Source organism: Arachis stenosperma, chromosome 5 (genome assembly GCF_014773155.1).
Source record: "Arachis stenosperma cultivar V10309 chromosome 5, arast.V10309.gnm1.PFL2, whole genome shotgun sequence".
NCBI lineage: Eukaryota > Viridiplantae > Streptophyta > Magnoliopsida > Fabales > Fabaceae > Arachis > Arachis stenosperma.
Window position 1 is genome coordinate 126,019,163 of NC_080381.1, and position 21,810 is coordinate 126,040,972.

The 21,810-nt window shown below is 34.3% G+C and overlaps 1 protein-coding gene and 1 pseudogene across 1 annotated transcript; one reads left to right on the forward strand and one right to left on the reverse strand.

Annotated features, from left to right (window-relative positions):
* Positions 1 to 738: 738 nt before the first annotated feature.
* LOC130981333 (NADP-dependent glyceraldehyde-3-phosphate dehydrogenase-like) lies at positions 739 to 11,542 on the reverse strand (annotated as a pseudogene).
* A 4,551-nt stretch (positions 11,543 to 16,093) lies between these two features.
* LOC130979715 (uncharacterized) lies at positions 16,094 to 20,413 on the forward strand. The gene is made up of 7 exons (XM_057903240.1): positions 16,094 to 16,897; positions 17,463 to 17,501; positions 17,602 to 17,672; positions 18,473 to 18,537; positions 18,930 to 19,019; positions 19,133 to 19,225; positions 19,710 to 20,413. Exons 1-7 carry the CDS (start codon positions 16,416 to 16,418, stop codon positions 20,109 to 20,111), a joined length of 1,242 nt encoding a protein of 413 aa, XP_057759223.1. The 5' UTR covers positions 16,094 to 16,415; the 3' UTR covers positions 20,112 to 20,413.
* The last annotated feature ends 1,397 nt before the right edge of the window (positions 20,414 to 21,810 follow it).

Here is a 21,810-nt window from a genome sequence, read left to right on the forward strand (position 1 = left end):
TTCTCATTTTCTTCCACAATTTTGTAATACACAACTGATCTCATGATACAATAAAACACACATTCTTCTCTAATATTAAAAATAAAAAGTGTAATTATTCACCAAGAAGTATCTTGACTCCCTTTTCTCTTTTTATGGAAAAAAACATCGATCATCATACTAATAAAATTACTGATATAGAAAAAATATCTGATTTTAGTCTCAATTCACATTAGTAGTGACAATGATTAAAGGCGTTCTATGTCTCCTATCTTGATATATACGTATCATTTTTTAAGTCTTGATTTACGACTTATTAGTTATTACCACCTCATATTTTAAAAATATTGGAATTCAGAAATTATTCAATTGAAATAAATATCTAACAACAAATTAAATTATTCTCGTGCCTTGTTATTATAATAAATGTGAATTTTCTTTTTGTCATTATGATTTTGAATAAACTTTCGGTATACATAATTCTGAATAATCTTCCCTTTAATCAGCTCGTCCGCTTTGTAAATCTTTTTCAAGATTTTTTTTACTCATTTTCATTCCCCTGGTTGTACAACCACCTCGGTGACTCACGTAGGATCAACATTAAAACGAACCGAACTACTGCCAGAAGTCTGGCCACCCAAACATCCAACGCCACGTTCCACGAATTTGCACAAGTTAATCAAGATAGATAAGATATGAACACATATTATTTCAAATAGTTTAGTCAAATACATTAAATAAACTAACCGTTCTTAGTTATTATCTAAGCAGATATACCTTGGTGAACTTAAGATTGATAACGTAGGAGAGGAATTGGCCAAAGGTGATGAGGAGACCATTAATACAAACGAAAGCTCCTCTAATGGCAGTTGGGAAAGCTTCTGAGATGTAGAGAGAGAAAGTCATGGAAGTTATGTCAACTCTAAAACTAACCAAAATTCTTTCAACGATGAGGACCCAAGGGGCAATAGCCATGACTATTGCGCCAAGAAAAAAAATAATATCAGCTCCCAAGATAGATATCTTACGGCCAAATCTGTCGTTCATCCATCCACCAACTGCACCACTAATAATCCCGCTATAGCCATACTTACAATGACTTCCTGCAATCATAATTTCTTATCAACTTCTACAAAGTTCTCGCGAATGTAAAGCAAGGCTCTTAAGATAACACCGGTATCATAGCCGAAGAGGAAACCTCAAATTCTAGTAGATAGAGTAAGGCGCATGATGTAGGGTGAATTGGTTGCTCTTTTCTGAAATTCTGTAAACTCTTGCTTACTTGCTGCCTCCGGTCCTCCTTCCATTCTTACTGATCACCTTATTAATTTAATGTCAACCCTATTGATGATTTCTAGCTTACCTCTGCTACTTGCACTCCATGCTGAAAATATTATTGCTGAATTAATTTGAACTATTCCGGTCTCCATTGCATCACTTATCATTATTGCTTTGTTTATGTCACTTGTGAAGACACATCCCTAAATTACACAAAAGGAAATAAATAAGTGATAAAGGGAAAAAAACAACAAATTGTCAAAGAATCATGGACATGGATCAATGAACTGATTGTGTTGGAGCTAGTTGCTTCCTATAATTATAATCAACATGTTGTAGTGTTAAATGGACAAGAATGATAAGAAGTGGTAACCCTATTAATCCATATAACCAACTCCACTTAATGAAGAAAATACTTAATCCATAAGGTCTCAAGTGTGATATAGAAAAAATAACAACGACGACAACGATGATGACAACAACATTTGAAAGATATCCACCCAAAAAAGTGAAATGAATTAAAAAATAATGAAACATAAATTGCAATAATTTTGAATGAAGGTTCTCTTATTCTCCCAGTTAAGCATATTGTTTAAAAGTGATGCTATATGCATAGCTGAAGTCCAAAATTGCTAGCATTACAATGGTGGATTCCTTCTTCAACAGAATTTATTCTGATAACTGGCAAAACTGGTCCGAACGGCTCCTCCCACGCAATCCTCATATCCGGACGAACATTATCCAGCAGTAATGGCCATATGAGATTCCCTTCCCTCTTGTATTCCTGGCAGAATGTTGCCTTTTTCTCTTTAGCATCCATTACCAACCCTTCAATGAAATTAGCAGAGGACTCTGTCGCAACCGGTGTGATGTCGCAGTCATCCTCCGGCGGACCAACAGTTAGCTTTGCAACTTTTTCGTTGACTTTCTTAACTAGAGAGCTCGCCACCTTTTCCATGACCAAAACAACCTTCACTGCTGTGCACCTTTGGCCACTGAACATAGAATATTATATAATTTATAATTTGTCAGTGTTTGAGTTAGGAAATTAAGAATTGTCCTTCTTATGAATCTAGAGATGAGCTATATCTGTTGTGCTTTTATTAAAGTTAAACATGGTAGGTCCTGATGTTTAATTTAACAAAAGATTGAATTAGTGTAAAGATTTTTTAATGATATTCATTCTAGTTAAATGATTAAACAAGAATATGATAGTGATGGTCCTTTCATGGAATGTTTTCCTTCTTTGGATATGTTTCAAGTAAAGAAATTGATTTGCTAACTATAGATTTCCTTCTTTGATCTCGGACCCTGCATTGATGAGCGATACTTGTGCATCGGGCTACCCTTTTATCTTCGATATCTAGACTCTATTATTAGAAATATGATAAATCCAGCACAAGGTTCAGATTAAGCAATTTGATATATTATTGTGTAGCATTGTTCTTGTTAGCTATAAGAGAAGCCTCCTTTTACGATGTTAGTGGCGGCCAAATCCAAGTCAGCATCTTCAAGAACAATGCAAGCATCTTTTCCACCCAGCTCCATTTGAAGAGGAATCATGCCAGCTTTTCTTGAGATTGATATCCCAGTGTCTCCACCTGTGAAACTGAGGATTAAGGTGAATTAGATGTCAAATCTTTCAACTACAATTTGTAAAACATCTGTACTAATAACAAAAGGAATTAAAACATCTATACTAATTGTTGGGAAAACTCAACACAGGTTTAAATCAAGAACCTGTCTAACAGCGGAAGCAGCAAAAATAATTTTTCCACAACCTGTGCAATTAAATGGCAATACTAGAGATACTCCAAGCAGCAAATATAATTGCAGAAATTAAATAATCAGACACTAGAATTTTAACGTGGAAAAACCCCCAAAAGAGGGACAAAAAACCCACGGGACCTAGTCCAGAAAAATCTTCCACTATCAGAATAATGGGTACACAAACAATCTTTCTAGTGACACTAGGGCATCTCAACAATCAACAAAATACATCATCAAAACTGATGGAATCAACATAAATCCTCCACTAAGTGGGTATCTCAAATCAGGCAAAAGAGAAAGCAACACAACTAACAAGTTATATCCTAATGTTCATCTCTACACCAGGAATAACATACTAAAATTTCATAAGAAATGGAGCAAGTTTACCAAGTCAATATGATCAAGATAGCCATGCTCTTTTCCCCCAAATTTTCCTTCTTCTCCAACGCCGAAACCCTTCCTGTTTCTTTTCTTTTCATTCAAAATGAATGAAGCCTTCTCACTCTCTCACCCCCGTGGCTTAGCCACTTTCTTTTATTTATTTATTTATTATTTTTTTTTGTTTTTAAGTTGTGTGGGCCCTACTTGAAGTTGGGGACCCACCAACAAATCTCCTCCTCACCAACTCAAGTGGGGATAGGCTGCTCTACCAAGCCCGCCTTCTCTTTGCAGGAATCAAACTTCACTGCAGGTAAACTCTTAGTCATCATATCTGAACCATTATCATCAGTATGGATCTTCTCAAGTGCATATGACTTCATCTCAAGCGCTTGACATATCCAATGATACCTCACCTCTATGTGCTTCGATCTGGAATGAAACGTCGGATTCTTGCTGAGATGGATAGCACTCTGACTGTCACAAAATAACACAAACTTCTCTTGATTGATGCCTAACTCTTGTAGGAATTTCTTCATCCACAAGAGTTCCTTAGAAGCTTCAACAACAGCAATGTATTCTGCCTCTGTAGTAGACAAAGCAACACATTTCTGAAGTCGAGATTGCCACGACACAGCTCCCCCTGCAAAAGTCATCATATAACCAGAAGTAGACTTCCTTGAATCAAGATCCCCAGCCATATCTGCATCTGTGTAACCATCCAACACAGGTTGGCCACTCCCAAAGCACAAACAAACTCTGGAAGTACCATTAAGGTATCTGAGAATCCACTTTACTGCTTGTCAGTGTTCCTTGCCAGGATTAGAGAGAAACCGACTAACAACTCCAACGGCATGAGCAATATCCGGCCTGGTGCAAACCATAGCATACATCAAACTGCCAACTGCAGATGCATATGGAATCTTCTTCATTTCCGCTTTCTTTTTCTCACTTGTAGGACATTGCTGCGAACTCAGCTTGAAATGACTAGCAAGTGGAGTACTAACAGGTTTGGAATTACTCATGCTAAACCTCTCTAAAACCTTCTCAATGTACTTCTGCTGTGACAACCACAGTTTCCCATTCTTCCTGTCACGAGTGATACTCATGCCGAGAATTTTCTTTGCAGGACCCAAATCCTTCATAGCAAAGGATCTGTTCAAGTCTTTCTTAAGACTTTCAATCTTCTTAGTGTCATGACCAACAATCAACATGTCATCAACATAAAGCAAGAGAATTATAAAATCACCATCAGAGAATTTCTTAACATATACACAATGATCAGAAGAAGTCTTACTGTACCCATGAGCTTCCATGAAGGAATCAAACTTCGTGTACTACTGCCTTGGCGCTTGCTTCAGCCCATATAAGCTCTTCTTCAACTTGCATACAAGATGCTCCTTTCCTTTAACCTCGAAACCCTCTGGTTGCTCCATATAGATTTCTTTATCTATGTCACCGTGAAGGAATGCAGTCTTCACATCAAGCTGCTCAACCTCTAAATTCAAGCTAGCCGCCAATCCAAGCATAACTTGAATAGAGGACATCTTCATAACTGGAGAGAAAATCTCCTCAAAATCAATACCTTTCTTTTGCTCAAAACCTTTCACAACCAATCGAGCTTTGTACCTTGGCCGTGAGACACTTTCATCCGCTTTCAATTTGAATACCCATTTATTCTTGAATGCTCTCTTACCCTTCGGCAACTTCACCAATTCAAAAGTGTGATTCTCATGCAAGGATTTCATTTCTTCTTGCATGGCCTTCAACCAATCTTCCTTATGCTCATCAGACATAGCCTCCTGGTAGCTTTCTGGCTCCCCAGTCTCAGTGTTCATCACATACTCATGCGGAGAGTATTTCTGAGAAGGATGACGCTCTCTAGTAGATCTTCTCAATTCAGGCTCAACTGGTGGTTCAGGTGGAACTTCAACATCTGGCACCTCAGGTTGCGGTGTAGGTTCATCATGCAAATCATCACCATCATTATCAACTTGTACATCTCCCCCATCAACAGGAGGTCTAGTGGAAGGACCAGGTTCATCATCAACAGAACGCCTAACAGTTATTGACTTATCTGTCTTCTCAAGATCTTCAATAGTTTGGTCTTCAAGAAAAATCACATCTCGGCTTCTAATTATCTTCTTGCTCACCGGATCCCATAATCTGTAACCAAAGTCTTCGTGACCATAACCCATGAAGATACACTGCTTTGACTTCCCATCAAGTTTAGACCTTTCATCTCTTGGAATGTGAACAAAAGCCCTACAGCCAAACACTCGCAAGTGACTATAGGAGACATCTTTTCCTCTCCAAACTTTCTCTGGAACATCACCATTAAGTGGAACAGAAGGAGAAAGGTTGATCAAATCTACTGCAGTCCTCATCGCTTCACCCCAAAAGGATTTAGGCAACTTTGCATGAGAGAGCATACACCTTACTCTATCATTGATAGTGCGATTCATTCTCTCTGCAACTCTATTATGTTGAGGAGTCTTAGGAACCGTCTTCTCAAGTTTGATTCCATGTCCTTTACAATACTCTTCAAACGGACCCCTGTATTCACCACCATTATCTGCTCGAACACATTTTAATTTCCTTCGTGTTTCTCTTTCAACACTTGCATGAAAGTGTTTGAAGATACCGAGCACATGGTCTTTAGATTTCAAAACAAAAGCCCACACTTTTCGAGAATAATCATCAATAAAAGTAACAAAATATGATGCACCACCTAGAGTCTTAGCATCCATAGTGCAAACATCAGTGTGAACTAAATCTAGAACATGTGATCTCCTATGAGGTCCAGAATTATGAAATGATGCTCTAGCATGCTTTCCAACAAAACAATGAGTGCAAGTATTTAAAGTTGTACCTTTCACTGGAAGTGAGTGCTTCTTGGCCAAGACGCTTAGTCCTTTCTCGCTCAAGTGACCAAGACGTATATGCCACAAATCAGAAGAGGAATCATCAGCTACATTCACATCTTCTTTGCACAACTTTGCTTGCAACCGGTAGAGAGTAGTGAGACTATTATCTTCTCTAGCAACAATGAGAGCTCCTTTGGTAATCTTGCATTTTTCACTACCAAAGGAAGTGCAATACCCCTCTTGATCCAATGCCTTCACTGAAATGAGATTGAACCGCATATCTGGCGCATGCCTAACATTCTTCAACTGCAACTTGCATCATATGTTGGTTTCAAGCCACATATCACCCATACCAATGATATCACACACTCCTTTATCTCCCAATTTGATCTTGCCAAAATTTCCGGCAGTATAGGAAGTGAAAAACTCACGTTTCGGAGTGACATGACATGAGGCACCAGAGTCCATAATCCAAGTGGAATCATCACAGACAAGATTCACATAATTTTCATCATATGTGATAAGAACATCTTCATAGACAATAGCAGCAGTTTCTTTATCACTATCTTTACCTTTGTCTTCGTTTCTTCCCCTTGATTGTTCTCTTTTCAAGAACCTACAATACCTCTTGATATGCCCCGGCTTGCCACAATGGTGACAAATGAACTCCTTTCTTGGCTTATACTTTCCTCTTGACTTGCTTCAACTCTCTGACCTGTCAGAACTGTGAGGTTTTCTACTTTGACTTCTCCCCTGTGACTCTGAAACAAGTGCTTCTAACTGTGAGGAGGCATTAGTCAAACCTCGCTCTCTTCTTCTGGCTTCTTCATTCAACATGCTCTCTTTAACCATTGCTAACGTCAACTTCCCATTTGGAGCTGAGTTAGTCAGTGTCACAACCAGAACTTCCCAACTATCAGGCAAAGAGCTCAACAACAACAAGGCTTGCAACTCATCATTTAAAGTGATTTCATTATTTGTCAGTTGGTTCACCGTCTCCTGAAAAATACTCAAGTGCTCCGGCATTGATTTACCTTCAACATACTTCATATTGACAAGCTTCCTAATCAAGAATGCTTTGTTTTGCACATTCTTTCTCTCATATAACTCCTTCAATTTCTTCCACATCTTCTCAGCATTCGTTTCGGTGTCAACATGTGGATACACACTAAGATCAAGCCATTGCCTAATCAAAGCAACTGCCTTCCGATTCAGCTTCTTCCATTCAGCATCGGATTTAGTACCTTTGGATTTATCTCCCTCCACAGGATCATACAAGTCCTTGCTATACAACATATCTTCCATGAGGGTCTTCCAAATTGAATAATTTTGGGAATTCAATTTGACCATATTCGGTCCATGAGTATTTTCCTCCATTTAATCAGCACAGAAATAAACAACCAAAGCTCTGGATACCACTTTGTTGGGAAAACTCAACACAGGTTTAAATCAAGAACCTGTCTAACAGCGGAAGCAGCAAAAATAATTTTCCCACAACCTGTGCAATTAAATGGCAATACCAGAGATACTCCAAGCAGCAAATATAATGGCAGAAATTAAATAATTAGACACCAGAATTTTAACGTGGGAAAACCCCCAAAAGAGGGACAAAAAACCCACGGGACCTAGTCCAGAAAAATCTTCCACTATTAGAATAATGGGTACACAAACAGTCTTTCTAGTGACACTAGGGCATCTCAACAATCAACAAAATACATCATCAAAACTGATGGAATCAACATAAATCCTCCACTAAGTGAGTATCTCAAATCAGGCAAAAGAAAAAGCAACACAACTAACAAGTTATATCCTAATGTTCATCTCTACACCAGGAATAACATACTAAAATTTCATAAGAAATGGAGCAAGTTTACCAAGTCAATATGATCAAAATAGCCATGCTCTTTTCCCCCAAATTTTCCTTCTTCTCCAACGCCGAAACCCTTGCTGTTTCTTTTCTTTTCATTCAAAATGAATGAAGCCTTCTCACTCTCTCACCCCCGTGGCTTAGCCACTTTCTTTTATTTATTTATTTATTTTTTTTTTGTTTTTAAGTTGTGTGGGCCCCACTTGAAGTTGGGGACCCACCAACACTAATAACAAAAACTTCCAAGTTATCTTGCACTTTGAACTATGTGCAGATTACTCACCTAAACTTCTCAAATGTGGAATTATGATCCCTTAAACTTTGTTAAATGCCGTGTTATTTTTTGTAGAAAGTTTGTCTTTGTCAGCATGGTCAGTATGCACATTTAGAAAAGTTCGAGAGATCGATTATTCGATGAGTGAACCTTTTACAAGTAATAGTGGACAACACAAAACACTTGTATGAAGCAGTTCACACCTGGATGCATAGTAAGAAAGTCACCAATCTCAGAACCCTTTCCTGTGACACAGCCAATAAGGCCCTTGGGGAAACCAGCCAAATGGAAGCAATGCACCATGTGAAGTGCAGCAACAGCACCCTGTAAAACAACACAAATGCATTTTAATCATAAAATTGTACCAAATTCAGTGTCTCGAATCAGAAACCAGGGTCTCAACATTTTGGAGAGACACAAAATACATGTCTTTTATGGGTGTCTATATGTAACCGTGTCCTTCATAAATTTATATAACAGCAAACAAACAGAATACACATGCCACCCTGTTCATCACTCTGATGGGCCTAACGTATGTGGCCCTAGACATCTTTTCACACTAAATAAACTACTAATTTGGTTCATCAAAGATACTTGTGACATCAATTTAGCACTTGGAAAATATATTTGATATTATTTAATTCTTGAGAGATGCGTGCGACATATATTTGATATTTTCTTCTTTTTTCGTGGACTTATTTGATCTTCATAGTGTAAATTGTTGTCACAAATCTTTGAGATCAAACTGATGTCAAATGTATCTTTGAGGGTACAACTAATATTGCTAGTTTAGTCTAATTTTATTTAATCATAATAATTTATAAGCAAGAATAGTTGCATACTTGAGTAGGGGGTTTGAGAACAATGGAGTTTCCAGCAATAAGAGCTGGAGCAATCTTCGAAATAGCCAGATTAACAGGAACAGGATAGCCAGAACAACTCCAATTGGAATCTGCAAACAAAAATACATGCTTATTAATTTGATCTGACATTAGGTGGAGAAACTAAGAGAAATAAAAGAATAAGAACATATAATTTATATGATATATTTCAATGTGAAAAAAAAAAATACTTGGTTAATGCTAGTCTCTAAAAGAGTAAGTGAAATACCTTGGAAGTGAGACAGTATTTGGTTCTATCATTGCCTGGAAAACTATCAGAGACCACAAACTTTCCTTCTCCAAGAATTCTGACTCCTTCCTCAGCACAATATGATATCAAATCCCCTGATCTCACAACCTTTAATAAAATAGCATATATACCATTTTCATATGATTTAAATAAATTATAATATGAAATCAAGATATAAATAAATAAAAATATTTCTTATAATTATAAGATAAATTAATTTCACATGATTTATCAGATAATCAATATATATAATTTAAATAAGTCTAATTTATGTCATTGTCAAAATATATTGCACAATAGAGTAAATGGTATCATAAAATTAAAAAAAAAATCTTGTTCGATGTTATGTTTATCATTTTATATTTGTTTATTGATTTTCAATATTTTAAAAAATTAATTTGGACAAACAAAAATATAATTCTAAACGCTATTATGGTCATTATAATTTCTTAAATTTTTTTAGAATTTACTAAAATCCTATAATTAAAATTTATAATGATTGAAAAATAAAAAATTGATATATTTAATTTGAATATAAATACGTTTACATAATTTAGTACTTGAATATATATTAGGCCCCTAAATTTTTTTTCCCAAGATCCACTACTGACTTTGTACATAGGTTGAATTAAGATGGAGTATAGGATTGTAAATTTAGAATCAGAAGGGGAAACACCGACGTATAAGTGAAAATTGGAGAAAAAATTATAGCATTAATTTTTAAGAGATTTAAGTAACTTGATAGTGTTATCACTTATCAACATGACGAAGAAATAGAGTAGGTCTTAAATCATAAAATTCAAATAGGTTTGTTAAAATGGGGTAATTTACATAAATAAATTAACCTCCATTTAATATTACGCAATTCACCTAATATAAATAATATTAGGTGAATTATTTCGAGTAGATTTTTATATAAATTGAAACAGGTGAATAAAATTTATATTACCACATAAATCATAATAGGAGTATTCGATTTATTCACTTTTGCATAATCTCTTGATAAATCTAATGAATGTATTTCGATGTATGGCTGCATAAACCTATCCAACTAAATCTAAATGAGCTGTTTCGATTTAGGCTTGCACGTTACCCTTAGTAATTTGAAACACCATGTTTCGATTTATAGCCATGTATAGTCCATAGTAATTCGGCTCTCCCTGTTTCGATTTACTCACGGTTAGGTACCCATAGTAATTCGAAACAGACCAATTAGATTTACTAAAAAGATCCCTGTAAATAAAATTCGAATTGGACTCATTCGAACAACACAAATCATTCGGCTATCCCACCAAATCCTCAGCAGCCAAAAACTCCAAATTTGAGAAAAAAAGTGACGGGGGATAATTCAGACCGTCTTTATCGCTTGGATGGATTTGTCCATGTTGCTGGTATCATTAATGAAGAGGTTAGTGTAAATTTTTTTTCTAAGATTAGTATTAAATGTTTTACGTTAATGTTTTTTGTCTATATTAATCATAGTCGTTATTACAACTATTAAACTAGATAGAGTAGTTAGATTAGTGCCTTAATAATATATAGAGGTTTGACCAAGCAAGTTCTAATCACCATCCGGCAGAATATCGTCTGTATTATCTGGTGCTCTACCCTGTAATGAAACTGGTGCCGTATTAGTAACATCTACAACTCCGTCACCACTATGATGTAGATCAGTTGCGAAGGACGGAGAGGCAACGTACACTGCCTCGATCAGACGCAATCACGAGCATGGATAAGGAGGGACCGCCAGGCCTCGAACTAGAACCGGCTGCCGTCGCTAGTGCTTCGGGATTCCGGTTCGAACTGCCTGAGCTGTAGACCACATACATCAACAAGCTTGGCCAACAGTTCAGGGATCCTCACCTCAGGAAACTGCCTACGACAATGGAATAGAACTTCCAAATCTTCGTTACTCCCTATGACGAACGAATCGTACTTCACGTCATCCCGCAAAACTGAGATCGAAATTCTATAGAATAATTTGTCAACCCGTTTCATCACTCCTTGCAACCTGAGGTTTTTGTATTATAGAATTCAGGAACTCAGCGAAAGTCGTTGAAGATTTCAAAAAAACACTAAGAGGATTCTTATCAGTAAACTTAATTTCAGAACGTGTTTTTTCTTAATCGACCCTCTATAGTACATTAGTACTAAAATACTATTCTCACTTGTCATTGTGTTGTTTCTTTCCACCGAAAAATTGAACGTTCATATCACACACATGTATATATATATATATATATATATATATATATATATATATATATATATATATATATATATATGATGGCTTCACAGTAAATCTAATCAAACCGATTCGATTTATGTAGTAGTATAAATCGAAACAAGCTGTTTTGAATTACATTGGCCTTTCAATGTGTATAGATCGAAACAGTCTAAATAAATTTATTAGGATATATTTCATTCACATATAAATTGAAACACATTCATTAGATTTACTAGGAGATCATGCAAAAGTGAATAAATCGAATATCCCTGTTTCGATTTATGTGGTAATATAAATCTTATTCACATGTTTTGATTTATATAAAAATCTGTTCGGAGTTATTCACGTAACGTTATTCATATTGGGTGAATTGCGTAATATTGGGTGGAAGTTAGTTTATTTATTTGAATTATCCGTTAAAATGGTAGAGTGTTTTGAAGTTTTATATTAATTTTTTTTAAATTTAAAAATAAATTTTATTATTTTACTATTAGATCATATGGAATAAAATATTAGATGGCAGAGAAGAACATACATAAAAGTAAGTTTAATGTGTTCCGAAATTTTTAAAATGAATGAGGATGCTTTGATGGATAAAAAATGAAGAAACGAGAAAGAAAGTTTGAAGAGTATTTATTATTGTTGAAAAGAAATTGTCAAATCTTATTTTAAATAGATTGGATACTTTCAATCTTTATATAAGATAGTTAATTCAATTATTTTATTCTTTTTAAATTAATTGAATTATATATAAAATCATTTAAAATAAATGAAAAAAAGATATCTATCGAAAATTTAATTTTAAATAATATATTTTTACTATTTTCTATTATTATAAAAAATTATTGAAAAAATGATTAATTTAATAACTGATTTTATTTTTAAAACTTGCCTGTTGGATTCTTAGTTTAACGACAAATTTAGTGATCAATTTGGATGGTTGCCAAAATTTTGATGGCTAACTTTCCCAAAATAATTGTTTGTTAATTTTGGCTATGTCTAGGCCTTTGACCCCTACTACCCAATAAAAAAAATAAACAAAAGGAATGCTTACAAAGCTGTTGATTTAATTATCCAAATGTTTTGATTATTAACTAGTCTATCATGCTACTATAAATACATAATTATCATTTTCCAGAGATTGCTCACCATCCTCCTCCTCTGATCTCTTGCATTTATTTCTTCACCCCTAGTTTAATAGAAAAAAAAAATGTACTTGTTACTTAACAGAAACAAAAAAATAACAAATTAATTTAGTGACAAATTTAATAACCAATTGTTTTTATAATTTTATTTTTTGTTATTAAATCGGTCAGCAATACCGATTTAGCAACTAACACATTTTTATCTTTATTTATGATGGTTGCTAAATCAATTATTATTAGTTATCAATTTAGTTGCTAATTATTTTATAACTTTATTTTTGTGTAGGTCTCTAAATTGATTGTTAATAATATTATTAATTAATAATTAACAATTGATTTCGAAACCAACTCCTTAACTTTATTTTTGTGTAGGTCTCTAATTAATTGATTGTTAATAATATTATTAATTAATAATTAACAATTGATTTCGAAACCAACTCTTTAGCGACCGACAATTTATCAGTTTAGTTTTGTGTAAATTGCTAAATCGATATTAATTTCTAAGATAAAATACTAAATTGGTCTTTTATATTTGGACGTAATCCTGTTTTAGTTCTTAAAATTTAAAGTGTCTTATTTAAATTAAAAAAAATTCATTTAACTTTAATGTAGTCCCACCATGAGGTTAAAGTTAAATAATTAACAGAATATTCTACACAACAGCAGTACGAGAACAAGATCGATAATCTGGAGAACAAATACAAGTTTCAGAGGCACAAAATCAATCATAGATGCATCAATACATTTATTTATCATTTTTTGTACAATTTAAATGAAATATTTTTATAGAACTAAAGAGAATGATAAATAAATGTATTGATGCATCCAAAATTGATTTTGTGTCTCTAGAACTTATATTTGTTCTCCAAATTATCAATTTTGTTCTTGTACTGCTGTTATGTAGGACATTCCGTTAATTATTTAATTTTGACCTCATAGTGAGACTACATTAAAGTTAAATAAAACTTTTTTGGATTCAAATAGGACAATTTAAACTTTAAAGACCAAAACAAGATCATGTCCAAATGTAAGGAACAAATTTAGTACTTTACTCTAATTTCTAATTTATCGAACAATTTAGCAACTAACAAATTCTTAGTGTTATAAATTATCTATGATAAAAAATTATTTATTATTTTTTTAAATAATATCATCTATTAAATGAAATGGAAAAACTTTACATTCATGTAATTTTTTCATCCAAGTTATCCAAGTAACTTCAATCAGACACGCCTTCCCAATCCCCTTACGCGTTTGTTATACACGCGCCTCATATAACGTATATAACGTAAACCTTCTGCTACGTGATAAACCTTTTTCAATGTAAACCTTTCTCAACGTAAACCTTATTCTCTTCTCGCGTTTTCGTTCGTCTTTTTCTTCTCTATTCGCGTTCTTTTTCTTCTTCTTTAACTTAATAAAATTCATCGTTCTCCTCTGTTGGCATTTTTCTTCTCTGCTCGCATTCTTCATTATTGATCTGCATTGAATTCAATGTAATAAGAATGGAAACAATGAATGATTCAACTTCAAATCAGTTGAATGAGGTTATTACGTTGAGACAGTTAGGAAATGATTGCTACATGCTATCTCAACAATCGTAAACACTGAACAAAGTAAAAGGAGGCCACCGAACCGAACAACATTCATCTGGTGAATCAAAATCATAAAGGCTACCGAATCGAACAATGTTCATATGGTGAATAAATGGTGATCAACTTTCAATCAACAAAAATAGTATTTCTCCATCTTCTTCTTTGAAATTCGCGCACGTAGGTTCTTCTTCTTTTGTTATAATCATCACCAACAACACCAACATTTTACTCGGTTAAGTAGAGTTGCTCATTTTGATTCACTTGATTGTTAATGTGTTCAGTTGAGTTCTTGTGCATGCAGAAATATTTTTCTTACTGATTGAATGCTTATAACGTTTATTCAGCACATGATTGGTATTTGGTTCAGTGATTTTGACCATTTTCGGTTCACCTGATTGTTATGTGTTCAGTTAACTTTTTTTGCATGGAAAAATGCTATTATTGATGATTAAATATTTATGACGTTTTATTCAACACATGAATGTTGCTCGATTCAGTGGAGTTGCTCATTTTGATTTACTTGATTGTTAGTGTGTTCAATTGAGTCCTTTTGCATGTAGAAATATTTTTCTTGATGATTAAATGTTTATGACGTTTTATTCAGCATATGAATGATGTTCGGTCCAGTGGAGTTGGCCATTTCGGTTCATTTCTGTTCTGCACAATTCAAAACTCTTCCTCCTCACCTTCTACTGCTTCTTCACCAGGGAGAGAAAGAGGAAAAGACAAAAAAAATAAATAAAAATACAGCAGCAATAATAACAAAAGAATGAAGATAAAGAGAAAACACGTGAAGAAGAAGGAACGCGAAAAAGAAGGAGGAGAATGAGGAGGAGGAGGAAGACAAATCTCTGTTGCTGTTTTTGTTCGTTTCTGGTTATTCTTTACCAAATCTTCTCGCGATTCTTTTCCAGTAGTGATTTTCACAGAGAACGTGACTGAAGTTTGAGTGATTTTGAGAGAGATTCGAAGAGAAAGAATGGTTTCGTATTGAGGAAGAAGTAAATAGTGAGCGCGAAATAACGAAGGTTTTCAAGTGCGTGTTTTCACTCGTTATTAATACACGTAATTCTATTTGGATTTGGACTAACTTGGTTACATGGTTACATGAATGTATAGCATGCCTCTAAATGAAATATATTTTATGACGAATTATGTCATTGTCGACATTAAGACACTTATAATATTGTAGCAATTCTTACAAGAATTTTTTTGTTAGGAATAAAGAACAGAGAAAAAGACAAGACGAAACAGCCCCACATGAAATCCCACTTCCTTTGATGAAATCTATTTGAGATCGATTGGCGCAACTTCTGATGATGAATTGTTCAATAGTTTTAAATTTTTGACTCTTCTTCTAGTATCTTCATCTCACTTTCACTTCCCAACAAAAAAAATAAAACATTCTCGAACCGCCTCAAAATACCACGTGTCCTTCACAGGTTACCACTTCATCTCTTCACGTCTCTTCCTTAAAACGCAACCAGAAATTTATACTCTCAAAAATAAGAAACAAACAGAAAAGCTTCCATCATTCTTATCTTCATTATCAGCATTCTAATTCTACTATCTACTATAATAAATACACCAACGCAGTTTGTTCAAGCTAATTAACTTTGTGCTTGTTCTTCTTGCATTATTGCATGTTTTTGTTGTTGTTCTTCTTCTTCCTTTCCCCTTTTTTTAGGATTCTTCCTATATTTGGTAACACACCTATTTTTGCGTGCGAACTTGTGCAAAATTCTCTGTAACACGCGTATATAATAAACTGTCTCCATTTCCATTTCCTTTTTTTTCGTTCATAAGAAGAAGAAGGAGGGAAGGTATTTATTGGTTTTGGAGTTTCGAAGGAAGAGAAAAACAAAAAAAAAAAACAAAAAAAATAAGAAGAAGAAGAAAAAGGAATGGCGACAGAGGCATTCATTTTGAAAGGAAGCAGTGCGTTGTTGATATCTCTAAGAGCGGTGAAGAGTCTCTTCATGTTGATCAATGCGGTTGTTATGCTTCTTTTGTTTCCCTTCAGAGGAAGGAAAAGAGGTTCTCCGGTTGAGAGAAATTCCAAGGAAGACAAGATGATGATGATGAAGTATGATGATTGCTACCACCACCACCACCACCACCACCACCGGAAAGGGGCGGTGGTGAGGGTTCCGGCAGCTAAAATGGTGCCGTGGAGGAGTGGGTGCGGTGGTAGCAGTGGTGCTGCGGCGGCGATGAAGGCAGCGTTGAAGGCGGTGGATGAAGGTGCAAGGAGGGAATTGGCCATAAAGAGAGTAATGGAGGATAATGATGATAAAAATTGTGTTAGGGATTATTGGCTTTTAGGGACAAAAAGAGGTGACAGCATTTTCACACAATCTTGGACCCCAGTTTCTGTTCAGATCAGGTATTATATTTATGATTTTTTATTTCTTATGGGAATTGGATTTTTCTGTTAACACATGGTGGTTATTGTTGTTTGGTTATGGATCTGGGTTAGCATTAGGTCTTTCATTTCCCCTATTCTGAATTGAATTTTTATACCCTAAATTGAAGATACTTTAGCTTGTGATTTTCGGCAAAAAAGAAAGGTTTAGTTACTCGGTTGCGACCCTATAGTTTCGCAACCTTGGTCCCTGCACCAATTTTTTTTTTTGAATTAGATTTCTCTTGGCAGTGATTGGCTTAATTGTATAAAGATCCAACTAAAATAATTGGTACAGGCACTCGAATAAAATAAAAAGAAAAAAAAGTGTAAGGATTCAATGGAAGGACTCAATTAAAAGAAAAAAAAAAGATATAAAGACCTAATTAAAAATTTTGCAAAACGACCAGAGTAATTAAACCAAAAAGAAATAAAACAATCTCATAAACTCCTTGTTAATGTGGGATGCATGTGTATCGGGCTGTATTTTCTTACATTGGGGGTTTGAATTTGTAGTTGCAAAATAATTCGTTGCTATTATGTGCAGGGGACTAGTTATTCTGATGCATGGACTTAATGAACACAGGTTCGTGAATTCTGTAATTTCAGTTTGAGAAGCCATTATCATTTAGCAATTCTTATAATATTATATTGCTGAACCCATTTTGCGTATTGTTCTTTGACAGTGGCAGATATGGTCATTTTGCAAAGCAGCTGAATGCTAGTGGCTACAAGGTTTATGCCATGGATTGGGTTGGTAAGTCACAAATCAAATTGTGTTAAATGTTGATTCCACCCTAATATGTATTACAAATTTTTAAAAAAGTAATTATCATTATAAAATTTTGATCCTAACATGGTGAAATATGATTATATGATTATATCATACCTATATATGTAGTAAGCCAGCATTGAATAATAAATGAAAAATATTTGTATATACCAAACACTTGACACTCGTATAAAAGTAGATTGTTATTAATTAATTGTGTATTTAAATTGTTTTTTAATTAACAAAACAAAAAAAAACGCGTGCTTGGTTGTTAAGAAAATACTAGTGTCAAACGGTATTTATTGTAAAGGGCATAGACGTAGCAGGATCGATACATATATGTTTGTGAAGTTCAAAATTTCATGTCATCCTTTGAACATATTGTAGTTTGTAGGAGGCAATGATAACTTTTTTTCTTTTTAATATTTTGTCCTTTTTTCCTAGTTTAGTTATTACAATTGTTCAACATGCATCTATATTTGGATGTTGCAGGGCTAAGTTATTATGGATGCCCATTTGTGCGATAAAGTAAACATGTGAAGCTCCTATTTATAAGTAAGATTATTGTTACTTGTAGTGCATAATAAGCTAGGTAAAATAAGTTTCACAACCATAGCTCATAGATTGTGTCTGTTAAATTTGAAAAGGAAAAAAATGGATTTTAGTTTAGCAAATGAACCTTGGTATAGTTTAACAAATATATATCATTGTCCTGCTGTTAAATCTGTCCTGAAAACTTGTAAGCTTAGCATTTTTTCAACTCTGATTTTTGTGTTCTTGTTTAGGTCATGGTGGAAGTGATGGACTACATGCATATGTTCACTCTCTTGATTATGCAGTTTCCGATTTGGTATGTCTTGCTATCCATTGATAACAATCTTGGGGAATATTGTATAAATTCAATTTGGTGCTGTTTGGTAATTGTCGCAGGATAGAAATACAGAAATGTTGGGACAGTTATAGATATGATTATAGGCAAAATGTGTCTCTGTAGAGACAAAAAAAAATTGACGATTTTTTGTCAATCAATGATTGATTGTCCAATAAGAAAACAAGGAACATGAGAGACAAGAACATAAACCAAACCTTTTTATTTGTCTTTGTCTCTAAGTATCTGTATCTTCTATCAGAAGACACTTATCAAACACAACCTTATTCATTAAATAGTAGTGTTTCCAACTCAATTGCTCTTTTGAACTTTGTTCTGATATAAGAACCCTTTCTATATTTTCTGATATACAGAAAATATTTATTGAGAAGGTTGTAACTGAAAATCCGGGTCTACCATGTTTCTGCTATGGACACTCAACAGGTGCAGCCATTACTCTTAAGGTATGCTTTATGCTCATGAACTTAACTTAGCCGCAAACAAGGGTTAAGAACCTAATAATGATTACAAAAACTGATTCATGCTTTCGCCGATAGTGATATCTATGTTGTTGTAGGCACTACTTGATCCAAAGGTTGAAGCCTGCATCACTGGAGCTGTTTTCACAGCACCTGCCGTTGGGGTTGAGCCTTCTAATCCTCTTTTGTTGGTAATTAAGCATAGTACCCTTTTCTTTGTGTATAATTGATTTAAACGAATAGATTAAGTACCTAAAATTTTAGACAGCATGTTTATCGGCATATTATATATAATTCAACTTAATCCATTCTTAATGATAATAGCACTCTTACCACTTATTCTTGTTATGACGTGTTACAGATACAACCATTCATGTGTGTATTCTTATTAGTTTAAGCTTTTGGGAAAAATTAGTTTTAATAATGTGCTATCAGAATTTTTATGACTAAAACAATTAGAATTCGATCTTTGTTAACTTCTAAAAAAAGCTGCTTCAGTATAAGACAAAAAGAGAATGAAGGACTATACAAGCCATTCAGGGACTCGTTAGAGATATAATCATCCGTGTGTGTTCTTATCAGCTTAAATTTTTGAAACATGTGGGTTTATGACATAATGGATGAAGGAATAGGTAGATAAATTTTTAATGTCCATTTTTTTTGTGGTGTACACAGGTAATTGCTCCTCTAGTTTCATTTCTGCTGCCAAGATACCAATGTCGTGCTGCATACAAGAAAGGGATGCCGGTAACTCGAGATCCCGAGGCTCTGCTGGCTAAATACTCTGATCCGTTAGTATGCACGGGTCCCCTTAGAGCGAGGACTGGCTACGAGATTGTCCGGATCACAAGCTACTTGCAGCAGAACCTGAGAAGAATAAGAGTTCCATTCATTGTTCTGCATGGAACTGCTGACTCTGTAACTGACCCTGGTGCTTCTCTGAGGTTTTATGAAGAAGCTTCATCATCTGACAAAACCATAAAGTTATATGAAGGATTTGTGCATGATCTTCTCTTTGAGCCTGAAAGAGATGAAATCATAGAATGTATTATTCAATGGTTGAATAGAAGAGTGTGAAATTAGGTAGAACACCGCTAAGGGAGAAAAAACAACCAAAAAAAGAAAAAAAAATCCTAGAAATTTTTAATCTAGGAGAGAATTTGAATAAGCAGCAATTATATTGTTTTTTCGAGTGATTGCTGTTAAGGCCCTTGCAGTGAAGGAGAGGGGAAAAAGGATCTCTAGTTAGGCAATTGAATTGAATTTATTGTTCTCAGTTGTCATTATTCTGGAGATTATCCTTTGTGATATTGCATGTGATGTAAAAGTGCAAAAAAGTTATGTGGATGCGTGAAGGTGCAATGCCTCGTTTATTTTTATATGGAATGTATAATGTTTTCTTTATAGCAATTAGCTGTGGTGGTGGATAGCAAAATTTTGGCCTCATTTACTCTGCAGTTAACGAATACATATCTAACGCACGCTCACGATGATGTTGAATCTTTTTGAATAGTTTCCGGTTGTCTCCGCCAACTTGAGACTTATTATGCTTATTATCTTCTTGGTTTGAACTTTGAACATTGTTTATGTTTTGCTGAGTTTGGCCGAGTTCTTCTATTTCTATTTGTCTGTCTTTTCACGAATTTTCGCTAGTCTTCAACTTGGCTCCAACAATGGTCTCTTGAAACTTATTTGGGCAGAGACCTCTTTCGCAAGTATGGAGACATTAGAGTTGAAGTCGGAAATTTGTATGCTATTTTGCTGAATTTTGTCATGTAGTTTCGGAAACTTTCATGTTAATTTTGTTTGATTGTGTCAAGGTAATCAAAGTCATGGGCGTAGATTTTATTGTTAATAAAGAGGTCGACAAGATTATGAGAAGTGGAAATAGAACCTACAAGAGGCAAGGGAAAAGAAAAAAAAACAAAGTAACATCACCATCTAAAAACTAGGAAAGGAAGTCGAGGTATAGTTGAAGTCTGTTCAATAGACGATAGCATCATAGAATGAAATTTTGTAAAACGTAGATTCGAATCACCTAGTTCCTCATATGACTTGAGGGTTGTCGGGAGAGTGAAGTTAGCATGCAACTAAAAGCTCATGATGTTAGCGGAGAAAGGGTTGGACTGTTCTTTGGGAGAGCTGCTTCCTTAGTGTTAGTTTTCGAGGTGTGATTATCATTTAGATTGCTTTCTTATGATGTTTTGTGTCAACATTTTCATTCTACCGACCATTCTGGAATTGGATATTTTCTCGGTCATCCTCTGATTTTAGACCTATAGTATAGTGACTATAGCTAACAACTCAGCTGGAGTTCGCAGTGGAAGAGTTTGCTTGTCGATCGTGGTTAGAGTCCTGAAAAAAAGAGAAAAAGAAAGTGGAAACAGAGAAAGTGGGCTGATAATAAACTCGGCTCCACAATGAATGCGAAATGTTCTTGCGCGTAGAAAATCTGTCTAAGGCATAGTTGTTGCAAAAAAAGAGACGTTGTCTTCTTCTAAAATGAGGTGGTTTTATTCGATTTTTTGTTTTATTGCTAACAGTAAATAAATTAACAATTTTTAGTTTTTTTTTTTTATAATCTTAATTCAAAGAGTAGAAACAAATTTTTTTTGGGATGTTTTAGGGTTTCAATTGTAATTTTAAAAATAAAATTAAAGATAAAATAATGTTATAAAGTACAAAGATAAAACAAAATACAAAAATTAAAAGAGAAAGAAAGAAGAAGATGAAAAAAATAAATAAAAATAAAGAATTTTAATTAAAAATAAAAGAT